This window comes from Chelmon rostratus, chromosome 10 (genome assembly GCF_017976325.1).
Source record: "Chelmon rostratus isolate fCheRos1 chromosome 10, fCheRos1.pri, whole genome shotgun sequence".
NCBI lineage: Eukaryota > Metazoa > Chordata > Actinopteri > Chaetodontiformes > Chaetodontidae > Chelmon > Chelmon rostratus.
In genome coordinates this window covers 22933868-22949784 of record NC_055667.1, presented here as the reverse complement: position 1 = coordinate 22949784, position 15917 = coordinate 22933868, and the positions used below count along the sequence as shown (strand labels likewise).

The following is a 15917-nucleotide window of genomic DNA, read 5'->3' as shown; positions in this document are numbered from 1 at the left end:
AAAGCTGGAAGATTGGGAGATTGGATTTGATCACTTGTGCTATTTATACTGAAGAGCTGATTGGATGATGGGATACAGGTGGGAAGAGAAACTGGTGGGAAATAGAAAAAAGACAGGAAGTAAAAGACACATGAATGCATAAGGAAAAATACTACAAAATAAAACAGGAAATGCTATCACCCCGAGTCCATGCATGATGTCACAGTTTTAGTTGGTTGATAAGGAACAACATTTTAAGTACTTTAAATCCTTTTAGCTAGCTTGTCTATAACAAGACATATGAAGAGGCAGAAAATGGGAATACTCAAAATTAAGTGCTAATATCTCAAAATTGTACTTAAGTACTGTAATTGAATTCACCAGTACCATTATTTTCCTCATTTTATTAATGTATACACATGAAGTACAATATAATTACATAGATAATATAATGATAAAGATAAAGAACCTGCATGGCACATTTTCATCAATAAAGGCTGAGGATTCACCGTAAGAACGAGGATGTTTTAAAAGAAACATTTGACAGTTTGAGAAATCGGCTGATTTGCTTTCTTGACAAGAAAGATCAATACCACTCTCATGTCTGTACATTAAATATGAAGCCAAAACCAGGAGGCGACTAACTTAGCTTAGCATAAGAACTGAAACCTGGGAAACAGCTAGCCTGGCGCTATCCAAAGGTAACAAAATGTACCTTAAAACCAAAGTATAAAAACACTTCTAGTGCTTTATCGCTGGTGGTTGGAAGATTTTGTAGGCTAGGTGTTTCACCCTGTTTCAGTCTTTATGCTAAGATAAGCTAAACTTTCAACCTCTCATTAACATAAGCATATTTCCCTACATGTTGAACTTCTTCTCAAAAAGCTGTGCCAACACATTAAAGCATCAGTCCTTTTTTTCTCTTTCCTAGAAGTTTTCAGCTTTTCTCTGCTAAAGAAACTTTTTTGACAGTTATATAAATTTCTAATGAAATACACTTACTCGCATATGAAACAGGGGTGAAATCTTTTTTTTGTTCCAGAGACATTTGTCATTAAGTAATAAAAGTAATGTTGGGAATGTTCAGTGCAAAATGAACGGGCACAGTCTCCATTGTACGAGTGAAAAGGAGAAGAATAACAGACCTTATCATACTGAGAAACACTGCTCCCGCCAGCTAATAAACCAAACTTGTACAGTTTGTTTTGCTTTTCAGTCCAAACTTAATTAGTCCTTGATTGTTTGTCTGAGCAGTGAAGGAACTGTTGATTTCTTTCTTTGTTATATGCAGAGGGGTACTCTGAATCTGTGATGTGATGAGTGCCTGTTTAGAACTGCCACTACCAAGCAGGACATGCAGTCAGACATGACACGATGCTGTGCAGAAAGTGGGCAGCATTACTTTGAATCATGCCTTTAGTGTCTGTCTGGACATTTGAGTTGAGGTTGCTATCAAATTAGACCCAACAAGTAGAGGAAGGTGTTAGAACAAAACTGTGAGATTAAAACCTCTTAGAGTTAAAGGAAGTTAGGAGACGGACTCTGTGCCTTGCTTTTCATTCCTCTTGATGCACAGTGTTTCTCAACATTTTAAACTGTGATGCAGGCGTGATTTGATATTCAATGTAATTATGACATTGGTTTCTGTTCTAATGTGCCTTCCTCCTAATAAAAATATTTAAAAAAAAAGAGTTAAAGGAAGTAATTCAATTTCCTTATGAAAACTCTGTACCATAACTGTAACATATGTAGGACTTACTGACAATAGAAGTCATAAAGAATAATTGTCAGCAAGCACAAATAGTCCTTCAACTACACGAAAATGTATTTTTCCACCTGACACACAACAAAACAAAAGAACCCCCCCTCAAAACAGTATATTATTGATCCATGCTGTTGCATCTTAGAGCTGAAAGGAAAAAATATAAATGGCAGCCATGGGTGAAAGAGAGCCACTTGCAGCATTTTTGCTGCAGGTCTCCCTGTGAGTGTATATTTCTTCCCTCATTGATTCTCTTCTGCAGACCCTCCTGACATCTCTTTCATCATAAAAACTCCTTCTGTGGAATTTATCAGCACTATAAAGCCTGCACAGTGTCCAGAGGGATTGTTTTAAATGTTTGTGACGTGACAGAGAATATGGCTCCAACGTTAGAAAAGTGACAGGTTTCATTATTGACAGTGACCCAAACAGGTGTGACGTGATGGTGAGGCTGCATTCAGCTCCTACAACTGCTGCACATCTTAGTGTTGTACGCTCGGCTCCGTGTTGTTATTCTCACTGTTATTTATGTTGTTTGCATGCTCTGGTGTAGTCAAGCTTTTTTTTTTTTTAATAGGTCAGAGCTGCAAGAAGAAACTGGAAAAACGAGCGAACGAAGGTGAGGTATGCTCAGTTAAACATGTCAAAACGTATCCTAACTAATGCAAATCAAAACAAAAGGGATTGTTTTCCTGAAATGATCCATCTTTTATCCCCGTTCAGGGCCAGTACTGATGCTGTATGCAAACCTGCTACAGCTTCAACAGTTCAGTTTATGTAAATCTAAATTAAGTCTGCATTTGTTGAAGGAAATGCTAGATGTCTACTACTGTCAAGGTTTATTTTAATTCAACACACAAAACCCTCATGAATAAAGAGAATATATATGCATTTTTTAGGGTTGTAGAAGGATTTGTTAATCCCACCGTCCACAGGAAACTACAAGCATGTTTTTACAAAATATGTTAAAAACACATGTCAACATTTGGCTCAAACATGTACAATATACAGAGGAGATAAATATACTGACCAGACTGTGAAAGGGATTCATACACGAGTCTCCAGTGTTGGATATGTTGAGACGTGCAGTAACGCGGCTGACAGCACAAGACGACAGCAATAACAAACAATAAACTTGTTGGCAACAATTAACATCAAAACATTTTTCCCATCATGCACTTGCTGTCAGATTGGTTGCAAGTCTCCAGTGGCTAAAAAGGACAAATTTATCTTCATGCTCTGACTCGGCTGACGTTTGAATTGGAACTGATTTGTTTGTTATCAGAGCTGCTGCGGTTATTACGTCCAGCCTCCCAGTTTGGCAGACTGCAAGTCTAATGACACAAACTTTTCCCACACACAGACGTCCTCTGGAGTCAGAAATAATCTCAGTGGAGGGCTGAGAGATTGCTTTTGTTTGTTTTTTGGTTAGTAGCCTAATTAAATCCAGTGACAAATTCAAAGAGTAAAAGTAGTTGGTAGATGAGGAAAAAACATTCTTGCTACGACTGAGACTTAATGTGAAAGGACCTGCACACCCACACAGGTGTTTTCAATAACTCTGGCTAATTAGACTCTTGTCAGGTTGAAATGGAGCTATTCTGGGAATGACACAATGTCACCAGGTCTATTAAGTAATAACAATGATAATGGCGTGAACGCTCTCATGTCAACAAGTGTAACAGATCTAACAGTGCGAGCGAGGCAGCTGTCAGTCCAGCCCAGTTTGCACATGCCCACGCAGGTCTGACAGGAGGTCTAACATGACAACATGAGTGAAGACTTGTGTAGGTGTCCAGACTTCAAGTCATGTAGTTTACATAATTAGCCTTAGGTGACCCTCTAAATTCAAACCATGCCAGCTGCAGCTGTCTGCAGAGGCAAAGACAAAGAGTCTGCAGTCACGCTAGCAGCTCTGTGATGCTTTACTTAATGCTCAGTGCTTAGTACACAAAGCTAACATGCTGATGTTTACCTGGCACGATGTTTAGCATATTCACCGTCTGCATGTTAGCATGCTAACATTTGCAAACACAAAGCTGAGGCAGATGGAAATGTCTGATGGCACCAGATGTAACGTTACAGGATTGATGTCTGAGCCAAGTTTCACAGCTATCCAGCGAGTAGAAATTCAAGTTAGATTTCAATGACACAGCTTTTCTCTCAGCATCTTCTGTAATGCTGATAAAATTAGTCTATAATCAAAAATTTTAATTAGTAAAACAGCTTTGCATCTTACATTTTGTTTTTTGCAGTGTGTCTTCTTTGGCTCCTCAGCTCTGTGCTTCTCGATTATACTGAGAAAGCTGCAAGCAGCAATACTGGAGGCCAAGCAATCGGCATCAGTGTCACATAAAATGTTCATCTTTCCCTCATGTCATTCTTATTTCATGTTTTTCTATGTTCACTGAAATGGTGGGTACGATATTTCTAAAAACGTTTCAAAAGAACCACTATGTCCCACTAAACAGAACTACACTAAAACCTGCTCACATACTGTATTTACAGCACAATGTTGATGCAAAAGTACCACAACTGCCACACCACAAACACAACCTGTGTCACAGCAAGCAAGAATATCTGCAGATCTCAGCATCAGTAAATGCTTTTTCCAGCAGGTGGAATCAATCTTCAAGATTAAAATGAACAATTTTCAAATGATTTATCACACAAACACAGTTTGTCCTCACAAACCCAACACACTCATCGCTTTATTAAGAAATACTGAAAGTGCTCGCGTCGTCATCCGTTTCGTTGACCCTCTTGCCGGTTTGGCCGCTCACCTCCTCTTGCTCTGTGACCAGCTCGTTGCTCTCGTGGGATGAATCCTTTATCACGCTGTAATACATCGGCACATTGTACTCTGGCGCCTTCTCCTCGTGTCGCCACTTGCACTTGCAGAGCTTTTTGAACGCGACACGAAACTTCTGAGACATGAGGTTGTAAATGATGGGGTTGATGGCACTGTTGGTGTAGATGCACATCCGGCAGAAGAGCAGGAACCAGGTGTTGTGGTAAGGCGGGTCGATAAACGAGTTGACCACCACCAGCGTTCGGTAAGGCATCCAGAGCAAGGCGAAGAGGACGACCACCACAGCTAGCATCTTTGTTATCTGTTGATTGAGAGAAAGAGGAGCAATGAAACAAGAAACAAAAGTGATGCAATGATGTGACTTAATGTACTGTATACAGGCACCTTGTATGACAATGACTCACATCACTGAGTCTACAGCTCTGCTAGTGGCCCTGTGAGGCTGTACCTAGGGACAGCTGTTCTGAATGGCCACGCTCGGGTGAAAAGGCGGCCTTGATAGAGAGGCGCTATACGCGCTAATCATTTAAATGTGGGGATAACGGTGAACACTTTCAGTCAGTCTCTTCTGATAGGCACTCATTGTGTCGCACACCTGTGTGCACATCTGTAGTGAAAGAAATGGGTGTGTAAAGAGTTAAAATAATGAAAAAATCCTGGTGATTTTCTCATCTCTACAGTCGCACTGTGAGGTGTCGTTTTTGGGGAAATTCTTCCATTATATTGTGATGTCAGAAAGTTGTGGTTGTGGCTTCTAAAGCTGTTCAACCTTCTGACAAGCATTGATGTTTTTAGGAGGTTTAATGTTTACCATCTTCACTGTTTATATTTCTTGTGTTAGCATGCAAACATTTTCAATGAGCACTAAACACTAAGTCCAGCTGAAGCTGAAGGAAGTGTCATTGGGTTTGTCGGTATCTGGTCATGAACCAACTACTGGACCTGATTATGGTGCTAGAGGAATCAGCAAAGTTATTACAATCCATCCTGGTCATGAAATGCTGAACCAAATTCACAAAAGTCAGGGGGATCACCAAATTCAGTGCAATTCATCCTCTGGGAACCATGAACATCTGTTCAAAATTATATGGCAAACCTACTGATAATTGTGGTGGATCAACCGCCTGACCATCCCTAGAATTATATCTCTTGAGGCAGCTAGTGGCTGAACCAATCAGAGACTTGTGAAGAACTACTGGCAGCTACAGGTGAGGTTTAGTTGTGAGGACAGCAAGAAGAGGAGCAACAATGGCTGCTCTTAAAGAGGTTAGCTTGGATGCTGCTACATATCGCATTAGTCATATCAGAACTGGAAAGTATTTCTTCATTGAAAGAAGAGTAAAGAGCAGCACTGAAGGATTTTTTCAGTGGAAAAGACATTCTTCCAACTGGCTGCAGCTCTCACCTTCTATCACAGAGGGTGATAGACAGGTGGTTCATCCAATCACTGGCTGAGTATTTTTTGAAGTTGCTGGCCCTCTCCCGAACAGTTTTCAAAGACTACTCCCACATGTTTTGGTGTAACAAAGCGTCAGGTTACCGTACCATTAGCATGATGAAAAAGCTGGAAAATGGTTCGTTTTACATTTACCACATTTCCACTGAGGTCTGACTATAAATCAGACTTCTTAATCTGTGTCCAGCCTTTCCAGTACAGTACCTGTTTCCTAGCAGAGACTGCACCCTTGTTGGCGTTGTTGCCGCTGCTGGAGTGACCCTGGTGGACCGACCCTCCTCCGGCTCTGTCGTTCAGATGCGAGGGCAGAGGGCTCATGAACAAAATCCTTGCGATGAGCCCGTAGAGCACGGTGGCCACAGTGAGGGGGATCACATAGAACAAAGTAAAGTCCAGGAAATAGATTGGCATGTAGAGGCTCCTGGACACACGGTAGCCACAAGTGACCACCACTCCGTTGGTATAGATGGTTTCATCTGTGTCCACTAAGAAGAACCACATAATGCAGTAGAGTGAGGTGAACACCCAGACTCCAGCTATGATCCTCTTGGCCCGGGAAACGGTGCATATGAATTGTGCCTTTATGGAGTGACAAATAGCAATGTACCGCTCGATGGTGAAGGCTGTGATGGAGCAGGACGACACGTTGATGCCCAGGTACTGCAGGTAAGTTATACACAAGCACCCCGTGTACCCGTATATCCAGAAGGCTACTACATCAGAGATATTCGGCAGCCCTGCAGCCAGGAGCACAATGAGGTCTGCGGCGGCCAGACTGACGAGGTAACAGTTGGTCGGAGTCACCATGTGTTTAGTGCGCAGCACGACCAGCACCACCATGATATTCCCAGCGATCCCTACTACACAGATGAGCAATGTCAAAAATATTGTTATGACCTGCTCTTCGAGAGGGTTCAGAGGCATTTCTGTCAGATTTACAACCCGAGTGACATCTTGAAAGATGGTTGTGTTGTTCTCCATTGTGTTCAAGCTCTGCAGCCACAGTTCAGTTGATCTCCAGGGGCACAAAGCAAGAATCCTGAAGACAGAAACAGAAACAATGAACAGAGACTGTGCAAAGACTATTGGGGTGGAGAGAGGGTTTGAATTTGTCACTTTTGAAAAATCACCAAACAGCAGTTAGCAACTAGCTGATGAACATGGTGGAGTTTTTAGCAGCTAAAGCAGGAGTGGGTGACCAAAAACAGAGCTAAAAGAGAGTGAATATTTGACTCACATTCATCAGATGGCCAAAAATACGACCAAATGAATGATAATGTTGCTACTTAACTGCTGGATGTGTAAATAAGCAACTGTTTGCTAACAATTTCACAATATAAACTTAAATGGTCAGTGTTGTGTTCATTACTTGTTTCCACTGCCCCCAAGTGGCCAAAAATATTCAGTTATGGCAGGTTAAATATATTAATGAAATAACAGTTTTCAACAAACTGACCAACGCTCACATTAGAAGTGGAATCACTGATTTCCAACTTCATGGAAAACATAAGAAAGTTAGCAGTATTTCAGCCACTTTCTAAGAATAAATAGGTTCTTAAAAAAGGCTGAACCTGAATCTTAATAGAGGCCGAGGGAAGGCTGAAATATGAATTCGGTGTGAGTGAAAACAAAAGATCCTCCCTTGCTCTCCCATAAAAGTCAGACTGCCCACTCTTCAGCAAAAAGAAAGAAATGCTTACCCCTCCCCCTGTCTTACCTCCCTATAAATCATTTTTGTGCATCCCCTCAGCAAAAGAAATTAAGCAGAAATAAGCTGCACAATTGATTCTGGATAATTAAATAAAAGTGTTGAATAGTAAATGCATATATTTTTAAGAGAATAAAATGAGCAGATTACCATCATTTGCAGAAGGCAGCCCTCACTCTTGCGTGGTAGCAGCGCTCAGGTGCAAACAACCAAGAAACCCAGATGACTGCTTAGTCCTCCTCCAGAGCCACCCGAGCCGTCCACATATGTCTGTCTCTCTCTCTCTTGCTCTCCCTCCCTGTTTTCCCAGTGCACCCCTCCCTCTCTTTCACATCACACACAATTAAATCCACACTGCAACACACTGCCACCAACTTAAAGATCAATTCCACCTCCCTGTCCAAGCTCAGAAAGTCATGTCAACTATGGTGGCCGTGGCTGTGACCAGAAACCCTGTAATTATTCAGAGAACAGAGGAGGTAGCCTGCAATTCAGCACACTGACACAGCAGTGATTGGCCATTGAACTGAAATGGCACTAATTACGAAGTAGATATAATTCAGTGAAATCTTCGTCTTGTGTGAAAGGGCAACCCAACAGCTTTGGATTCTCTGGTTTCGCACCGATTCTGGACTCAAGAATTCAAGCATTTTCTCATCTCCTGAGGGACAAACAGCAACAAACATCACAATATTAAGATTATTCTTGTGGCATGTGGGAAAGCTGTCACAGCTCTTGGCACTCTGATGCTGTTCCCGCTCCCAGTAGCTGAAAACATGAAGCAACATTAAAATACGTTTCTCAAAACAGACTCTAACAAACCACTTACGGCTTGGAAAGCTCTTTAAACCTCTAACTGTGAACATGACTGTCTGGATGAATGCTAATGCAGGGCAGATGCTGGCATTTTCATAGAATACTAGTTTCCAGCCACAGAACGTTCAGTCCACTGAGCTTCCTCTAATGAATAGATAACAGCATCACAGAAGGGAAAGTAATCCTGCAGAGCAGTTTCTTCCAGGTAATTACCTGATTGAACTGCTGCATGCTAAGAAGTCTGTCCTATACTGTGTTTGAACAAATACTAGAATTAGTGCCTGCTTCCTGCCTGCTGGTGGGTCCCTTCTTACAAACTCACGCTGTTCATCCAAAATTTGTCCAAACCCACAGATATATATATAGTTATATATTGAATTTTATTATTTCACTTAGTGCAAACATCATATAGCTGCAATGCAGAGTTTGAACAAGCTGATACAAAACATGAACACTGTGATACTCTCTAGTGAAGAATAAGTTGATTTTTCCAAACTGAAAGTTACTAAAAGATAAAGAAAACGGGAAAAATTGGATGTTAGAGGGTTCATTTTTATTTACATTTCAAGAATAATCAGTCTTTCAGTTAGCTGTATTTCTAGCCCAGGCAGAGCTGCTAAACACATAATTAGCAACACACTGATGTGATAATTCATAGTAGCAAAAAATACTTGAATAATTCATGATTTCTGGACCAACAACAGTGTATCATCTTTCCACAGTCTGCTATATTTTGAGACAATCATGAAGTGGACAGAAAGGCAGGATTAAAAATAGATAAAGAGGTCTATTATTACTCTGAGATGATATCTTAAAATAAACCCCCAAAGCCTCATGGGAGTTTTAAGCAGGAGCGTACGGATGAAATGGAAAAAGACTTTTTTCACAGAATGGAAGTGATTTTTTTTTTTTTGTCTTTTTTTGTAGGGCACACTGATTAAAATAGGCTGGTGAATTATAAGATGCACACATAAAAAAAGATTCATGTAATCTATTGTTGTAATGTTATCTAGGCCAATAAAATATTCCACAAATTATCAGATCCAGTCTATTGCTTTTCTGTGACTGAGGTACTGTATTCTCTGGCCTCATCTGTCCAAAGCACAATAGTGTCATCTAGTGGGGATGAGGGGTACAAAGTCTACACTGATCCACATGAGAGGAAAAACAACACAGCACACAAAGTGCAGAAAAATATACAATAAAACTTGAGCTCTATGATGTTTATGTGGGGGGAAAAAAATGCGAGCTGAGCAGATGTGGTGGTACATCTGTGAAAACCACATCAGTTTTGTGCGAGTGCCTGAGAGGACCCTGTCGACTGGTAGTACGTTCATAGGGGAAAGGTGTTGCTGAGGTGACTCATGCACAGGATGCTCTATCTTCACTTTATATTTTGCTAAAAAAAAAAAGAAACTCAGCATAAGAACCCTGACAGACAAAAACCTGAGAGAAACAAGAGTTTACAGCCATGCTGGCAGCTCTGTGAGGGTGCAATTTGGCACATCACCGCTTTGAGCTAAATGCTAACATCTGCATGTTCAGATTCGTGAATGTGCTCATCATCTTAGTTTTGGATGTTAACTTGGGTTTGCTGATTAGTGTCAATCGTTTTGCAAGTATCGGACAATCATTTTGACCTGATGGAGCTGGATATCACTAAAGGCATCACAATTTATCCTGAGGGGAACATGCACCAAATTTGACAGCAACTCATCCATTACTTCCTGAAAGATACAACCACTAATGTCGACCTCTGTGCCGGAGAAAAAGTCAAAGGATCATCAAAGTGTTTAGATGTTGAGATCTCACTGGACAATTAAAAGTTGCACCTTGAATGTTTGCACCACATTTCATGGCAATCCATTCAACAGTGAAGTCATTTTCATTCTCAGGTTGTCAAAACCGACACATCAGTGTCTCATACAGGCGCACAATGTACCCTTTAGCGTCTAAATGAGATGCACCAGCTTTCAAATATTCCAATGCAAACCCATCCACTGAATTATCAGACATCCCCTTAGAGGGGATGTCTACAGTCTTTTCCTGAACCTGACCAAGTAGCCTTGGTTAATCTAACCAAACTGACCATTTCACAATATTAACCATATGTTAAAGGGCTTTTCATAAACTGATCTGTTCTTATACCTGTTAAGTAGTTTTTGTAAACTAAAGCAAAACTGTGGGTGTTTCACAGCTGCAACGGTTTCACAACTTTAACCACGTGTTAGAAAAGCTGTCCTGCAGGAAGGCTTTGTTCTTCAGACATAGACGCTAAAGGGTACCTGGTATGAGACGCTGAGGAGTGTGACAAAGCAGGGCCGATATTTGACGACCTTTCACTAAAGACAGAAATGTGATGCTTGAGGAAAAGTAAGCAGGCTTCATCCTATGGAGACTAGCAAGCACTGCACTGTACAGTGAACATTCACCCGTGGCCAACCTCAACAGAAATAGTCTCTTTTTGCTCTTTTTTACCCATCTTCACTTGCATTTTCTTCATCAGGTAAGCCATTCTTTGCTCCTCCTGCTTTCTGAAAAAGGATGCAGAGATTTTCCTGCGCAGCCGCCTGGCGTAAACCTCGAGGAACACCAGCGAGTAGCTCATCAGCCACAGACATCCCAGCAGGAGGGTGACCCCTTGGTTCGGAGCCGACGTTGTCGCGTCACAGAGCGACGGCTCGGGGTCGAAGCTCCACTTGTAATCCCTGTGGAAGTTTGTGAGCTCTCGTGTGACACAGGATTGCGGGATGATACAAAGAGCAGGTGAGAACCACTGAACCTGTCAGGAGATTAAAAAAAAGGAGCAAATGCATCAGACCTCTAAGAGTGAGGGTGCAAGAAAAGGAGCTGCAGTGGTGAACAGTTTGTGTGCTGTCTTACCTTGTAATTGACACTTATGCTGGCAGATGTCAGTGGAAAATCCATCAACCACGGCACAATCACCTGAACTACATGATACACAACATGATCCAAAGCTACTATTAATGCTATTGCGATGAAATATAATGTTACCACCACCAGTGCTATGAAACAGGAGGTACATTCCTGACTTGTTATTATGCAGCTTGTTGGATACGTTTTCCTCTTTTTGTTCCCAGCACGAGTCACTTTTTGCAGGAGCTCTTTGGGCACGTAGCCGTTATCAAACTGAACTGATGTCAGGTAAGATTTCAAGTATCGTGCAGATTCAAAGATTAGTAAAGCAACAAAAATGGCAGCAAGGATCCTGTTTGACAGCAGTTTGTAATCTTTTAGCAGGTTCCTGGCATGTGAGAAGTTGACCTCGATCTGCCCAATCATCTTAGTAAACCTGGTTTTAACTTCTGACACATCAACATGTGTGAAATGATCCAACTTCCTCAAGTTGGTGACAAAGCTCAAGTCTTCCATCTTCACTTTGATGGTTTCCTCCACGAGGTCTCGCTTGGCTTTATTCAGAGGTTCAGAGGAGTTTAACAGAGTCCTCGTAAAACCCTCAGCGGTGCACTTCAGGATCTGTGCCACCGCCCCGACGTTCACTGTGATGTTAGGGACGACGTTCAAAACTAGGATCATGACAGAGGCCGAGATGAGGAGTTTGCGTCCCTGTTTGGTGCAGACAGTGGGCAGGATCATGGTCAGCACACAGCGCAGAGGGTGACACAGGAACGAGACTAGAAACATGGCCACACTGTAGATGCAGGCCGTCTGAATGGACGCTACATGGTTGTATTTCAGAGTCTTCGACAACCAGTGATGAAGCAGGCCGCCGGTGATGAAGGCGAGGGTGAAACAGAGAGACAGTAGAGTCAGGATGTCTCTGCCAGCAGGTGTAGGTGCAGAATAAACACCCCACAGATGAAGCAGGACAGATTTTAGAGTCTGTCTGCAAGATCCCGCCCTGTCCCTGAGGAGAAAAAACAACAGTTTGACAGGTTGAGAAATACATTTATTTGCTTTGTTTACACGAGACACGCGAGTCTCATATTTGTCCATCAAATATGAAGCTTCACCAGCCAGCTCAGTGTCAGCTTAGCATGAATACTGGAAACAGGGGAAACTGTTAGTCAGCCTGTCCAAAGCTGAAACATCTTGATCGCCCCCTGGTGGCTGGCTGTAGTCATAAACCCTGACCCCTGCATGTTACCAGATGGGACACAGGCCAAACTAAAAAAAAAAACAAAGTACAAATTAAATAATTTTATTCCCAAATATAGTTTCTCTCATTTTAGGTAGGTCTTATCAAGCTGAGCTGAGTTTGGTTTTAATTAATTATTTGATGCTGTGAGAAGGGGGTGTGATGACAGCATGGTATTGGTATTAAATCGTCTCATCTACCAAGACAACAAATGAGCAGTTCCCAGAATATCACACCATTACCTTAAGGTTTAAGCTGCAGTAGTTATATAGCTTTTAACTCCCTGTAAAACCCCAATATGACATGTCTCTCAAGTAACTCTCATAAAAAAAAACGTATTTCCCAAAATGTTGAATGATTTCCTTAACTCAGAACGGGATCAGTTCTAAAAAAGATCATTTTTCACATGTAGATGGTTACTGTAAGCTACAATAATATTAAGAATAATTTCATAAGTACGTCAAGTAATGACTAAGCCCATTAATAATTAATTCCAGTTGTTTAATTTTACAGAAAATGATGCAATCCTATAACAGACACATTAATGAGTACCAACATATTATTTACATAAACCACCTACTGCTATATAGCCATTGTAGGTTTAACTAGATAGATAGATAGATAGATAGATAGATAGATAGATAGATAGATAGATAGATAGATAGATAGATAGATAGATAGATAGATAGATAGATAGATAGATTTAATTTTTAACATGCTTGCTTTAGAAAACCATTGGACCTTTAATGCACACTTCAAAGTAATTAATTAAAAACAACAGTTCTTACCTGAGAGTTGTAATGAGGTTCTCTGTGATGAACGTCATTCTGTCTATGAAAATACAAGCTTAAGGAAAAACAGCAGTGGGAAGTGTTAAAAGTTAAAAAGGGAACTTCTCTGAACAGTCACTGTCATGTTGTGGGTCGCCTGCAAGTTCCCACGAGGGAAACGAAAAGACCATAAACCATACATGACACAATGTCATATGGAGGAGCATGATGCAAACACACACACACACAGACACATGCTCACAATGTGACACTGGTCATACCGACCTGAGTGCAGTTTCAGATTGACAAGAGAAATGTCATGTAATTTGTCATTTCACTCAGCCCACACACTGTTATTATGTTGATGCCATCATATATTATTTTAAACCTCCAGCACTGAAAAAAGTGGGTTGACACTTTTTCTTTTGCATTGATCTGCTGAAGGGGGTCTAGCTGTGAGACTGCATTCAGGCTCATGCTGAACTGTTTCCTGTTGCCTACACTTTCCTCCGGTTTGTCACACGAATACAGAACTGTGGGCTGATGCACATTTTCCACCTAACTTAAAAAAAACACCAGTCACCTCAGATGTTAGTTGCAGGATAGAAATAAATAAAACAGGCATGGGTTAACATTTGTTCTGTCTTCATTTTCCTAGAGCGCTATCTTATCTTAATTCCAATATCTATTTTTATTCATTAAACGATTACTCTGTACTTTTTTGAATTTGGTTCACTTCCCTAATTCATTTTATAATACAACTGGTTTAACTCCATATTGTCAACACCATCATTGAATTTGCTATCCAGTACTGTTTCTTCAACCTTTATTGGAAGTGAGTGTAGTCGTGGACAGTAGTGCACAGGTATGGGGGTGTGTTTGAAATAAGAAGAATGGGGTTTAATGAAAAAGCTCGTTATTATGGTTGATAGAAAAAATATCAGTTACATTTTTTCGAGTAACAAATGAAAATTTAAATATTTCTAATCTGTCTGGATCCTCAAAAAGCAAAGATAAAAATGACCTTTGACTGAAATCTCAGTCTTGTCAGTCTTGTCAGACATTGTTTGTAATGCGCAGACAGCCAGGTACATCCTGTCCTCTGTGGGTTTTGGTTGCGTATTTTATAAGTTTGCATTTGAACAGCACAGGACCTTTTGCACTGACCCTGCTAACACTCAGTAACCACCAAAGCCCTGCACAAGTTAACCATTGTTGTCAGACCTTGTGACTTAAGTTTACTACATCAAACAAACATTGCAAAGAATTTACAACTGTGTTCCCTCTGTGGCTGTTTGTGTGTTCAGAGGCCAAGATGTGTTAAATATGTGTGAGACCTGCAGCACTACAGCTACAGCTCCAAAACCTGAAGATTGAGGTTTGCATTGCATTATTAGTTTCTATACAAAACTAAAACACAATTTAGCAGCTGCAAATATTCTGATTCCAAGATCCTCTAAACAATAAACCTGCGATGGGCACTCATTACAGCAAAAACAGAGACCACATGCAAATAAATGATCATTATACAAACTCAGTTTATTTTGTAACAGCAGTTCTATGAATTTGCATCAAGTAACAAAATGTACACATTCATTAGAGAGGATTCATACGCTAATGCAGAAAAGATTTAGAGTATTATTTTTGTGCTATGGCTTTGGTGACTAAGCATGCACATTATAATACATTAACAAGTAACATGATCTCTTAGTGATTTTTTTTTGTTGGTATTTTTGCATTATTATGATAGAGACAGCTGAAGAGAGACGTAAAGGCGGAGGGGAGAGCAGGAATGACATCTTTTCTAACTTTCCGTAAGATGCCGGAGTCAAGCCGACACCGCTGCGGTAAGGACTCAGCCTTGACGTGTTGTACCAGGTGAGCTACCGGCGCCCCCGATCTCTCAGTGATTTTTAAACAAAAATATATATATATTAATTATTCACACTCATTCTTCCAGCAGAGGTCAGCCTAGTAGCATCATTACAAACAGCTCACTCTGCAGGAGATTCATACATATAAAAAAACTCTTCAGAGCTTTGCTGTTGTTGAGGTTAAATGTCTCTCCGGCTTTAAGAAAGCAGAGAGTAAAATAGCGTAGCTTGTTTTTAACCCTGATTCCAAACAAGTTGTGACGCTGTGTAACACATAATTACAACAGAATGTGATCATTTGCTAATCCTTTTTGACATATATTCAATTGAAAAGAGCACAAATATATTTAATGTTTGACCTCATCAGCTTCACTGATTTTTGTTAATATCTGCTTATTCTGAATTTGATGCAGCAACAAGTTTCAAACAAGTTGGGACAGGAGCAACAAAAGACTGGGAAAAATGTGGAACGCTCCAAAAACACCTGTTTGGATCATTCCACAGGTAAACAGGTTGATTGGTAACAGGTGAGAGTATCATGATTGGGTAAGGCTCAGTCATTCAAGGAGGATGGAGTGAGGTTCACCACTTTGTGAACACATGATTGGATAAAGGATGTT

At 40.7% G+C, this 15917-nt stretch overlaps 2 protein-coding genes across 2 annotated transcripts; both read right to left on the bottom strand.

Annotated features, from left to right (window-relative positions):
* Positions 1-4455: 4455 nt before the first annotated feature.
* LOC121612774 (thyrotropin-releasing hormone receptor-like) lies at positions 4456-6990 on the bottom strand. The gene is made up of 2 exons (XM_041945857.1): positions 6214-6990; positions 4456-4854 (listed from the first exon to the last, which is right to left on the bottom strand). Exons 1-2 carry the CDS (start codon positions 6988-6990, stop codon positions 4456-4458), a joined length of 1176 nt encoding a protein of 391 aa, XP_041801791.1.
* Positions 6991-9920: 2930 nt separating this feature from the next.
* Positions 9921-13537, bottom strand: LOC121612773 (osteoclast stimulatory transmembrane protein). The gene is made up of 3 exons (XM_041945856.1): positions 13442-13537; positions 11417-12422; positions 9921-11315 (listed from the first exon to the last, which is right to left on the bottom strand). The coding sequence occupies exons 1-3, from the start codon at positions 13477-13479 to the stop codon at positions 10962-10964; spliced, it is 1398 nt and encodes a 465-aa protein (XP_041801790.1). The 5' UTR covers positions 13480-13537; the 3' UTR covers positions 9921-10961.
* Positions 13538-15917: the final 2380 nt, after the last annotated feature.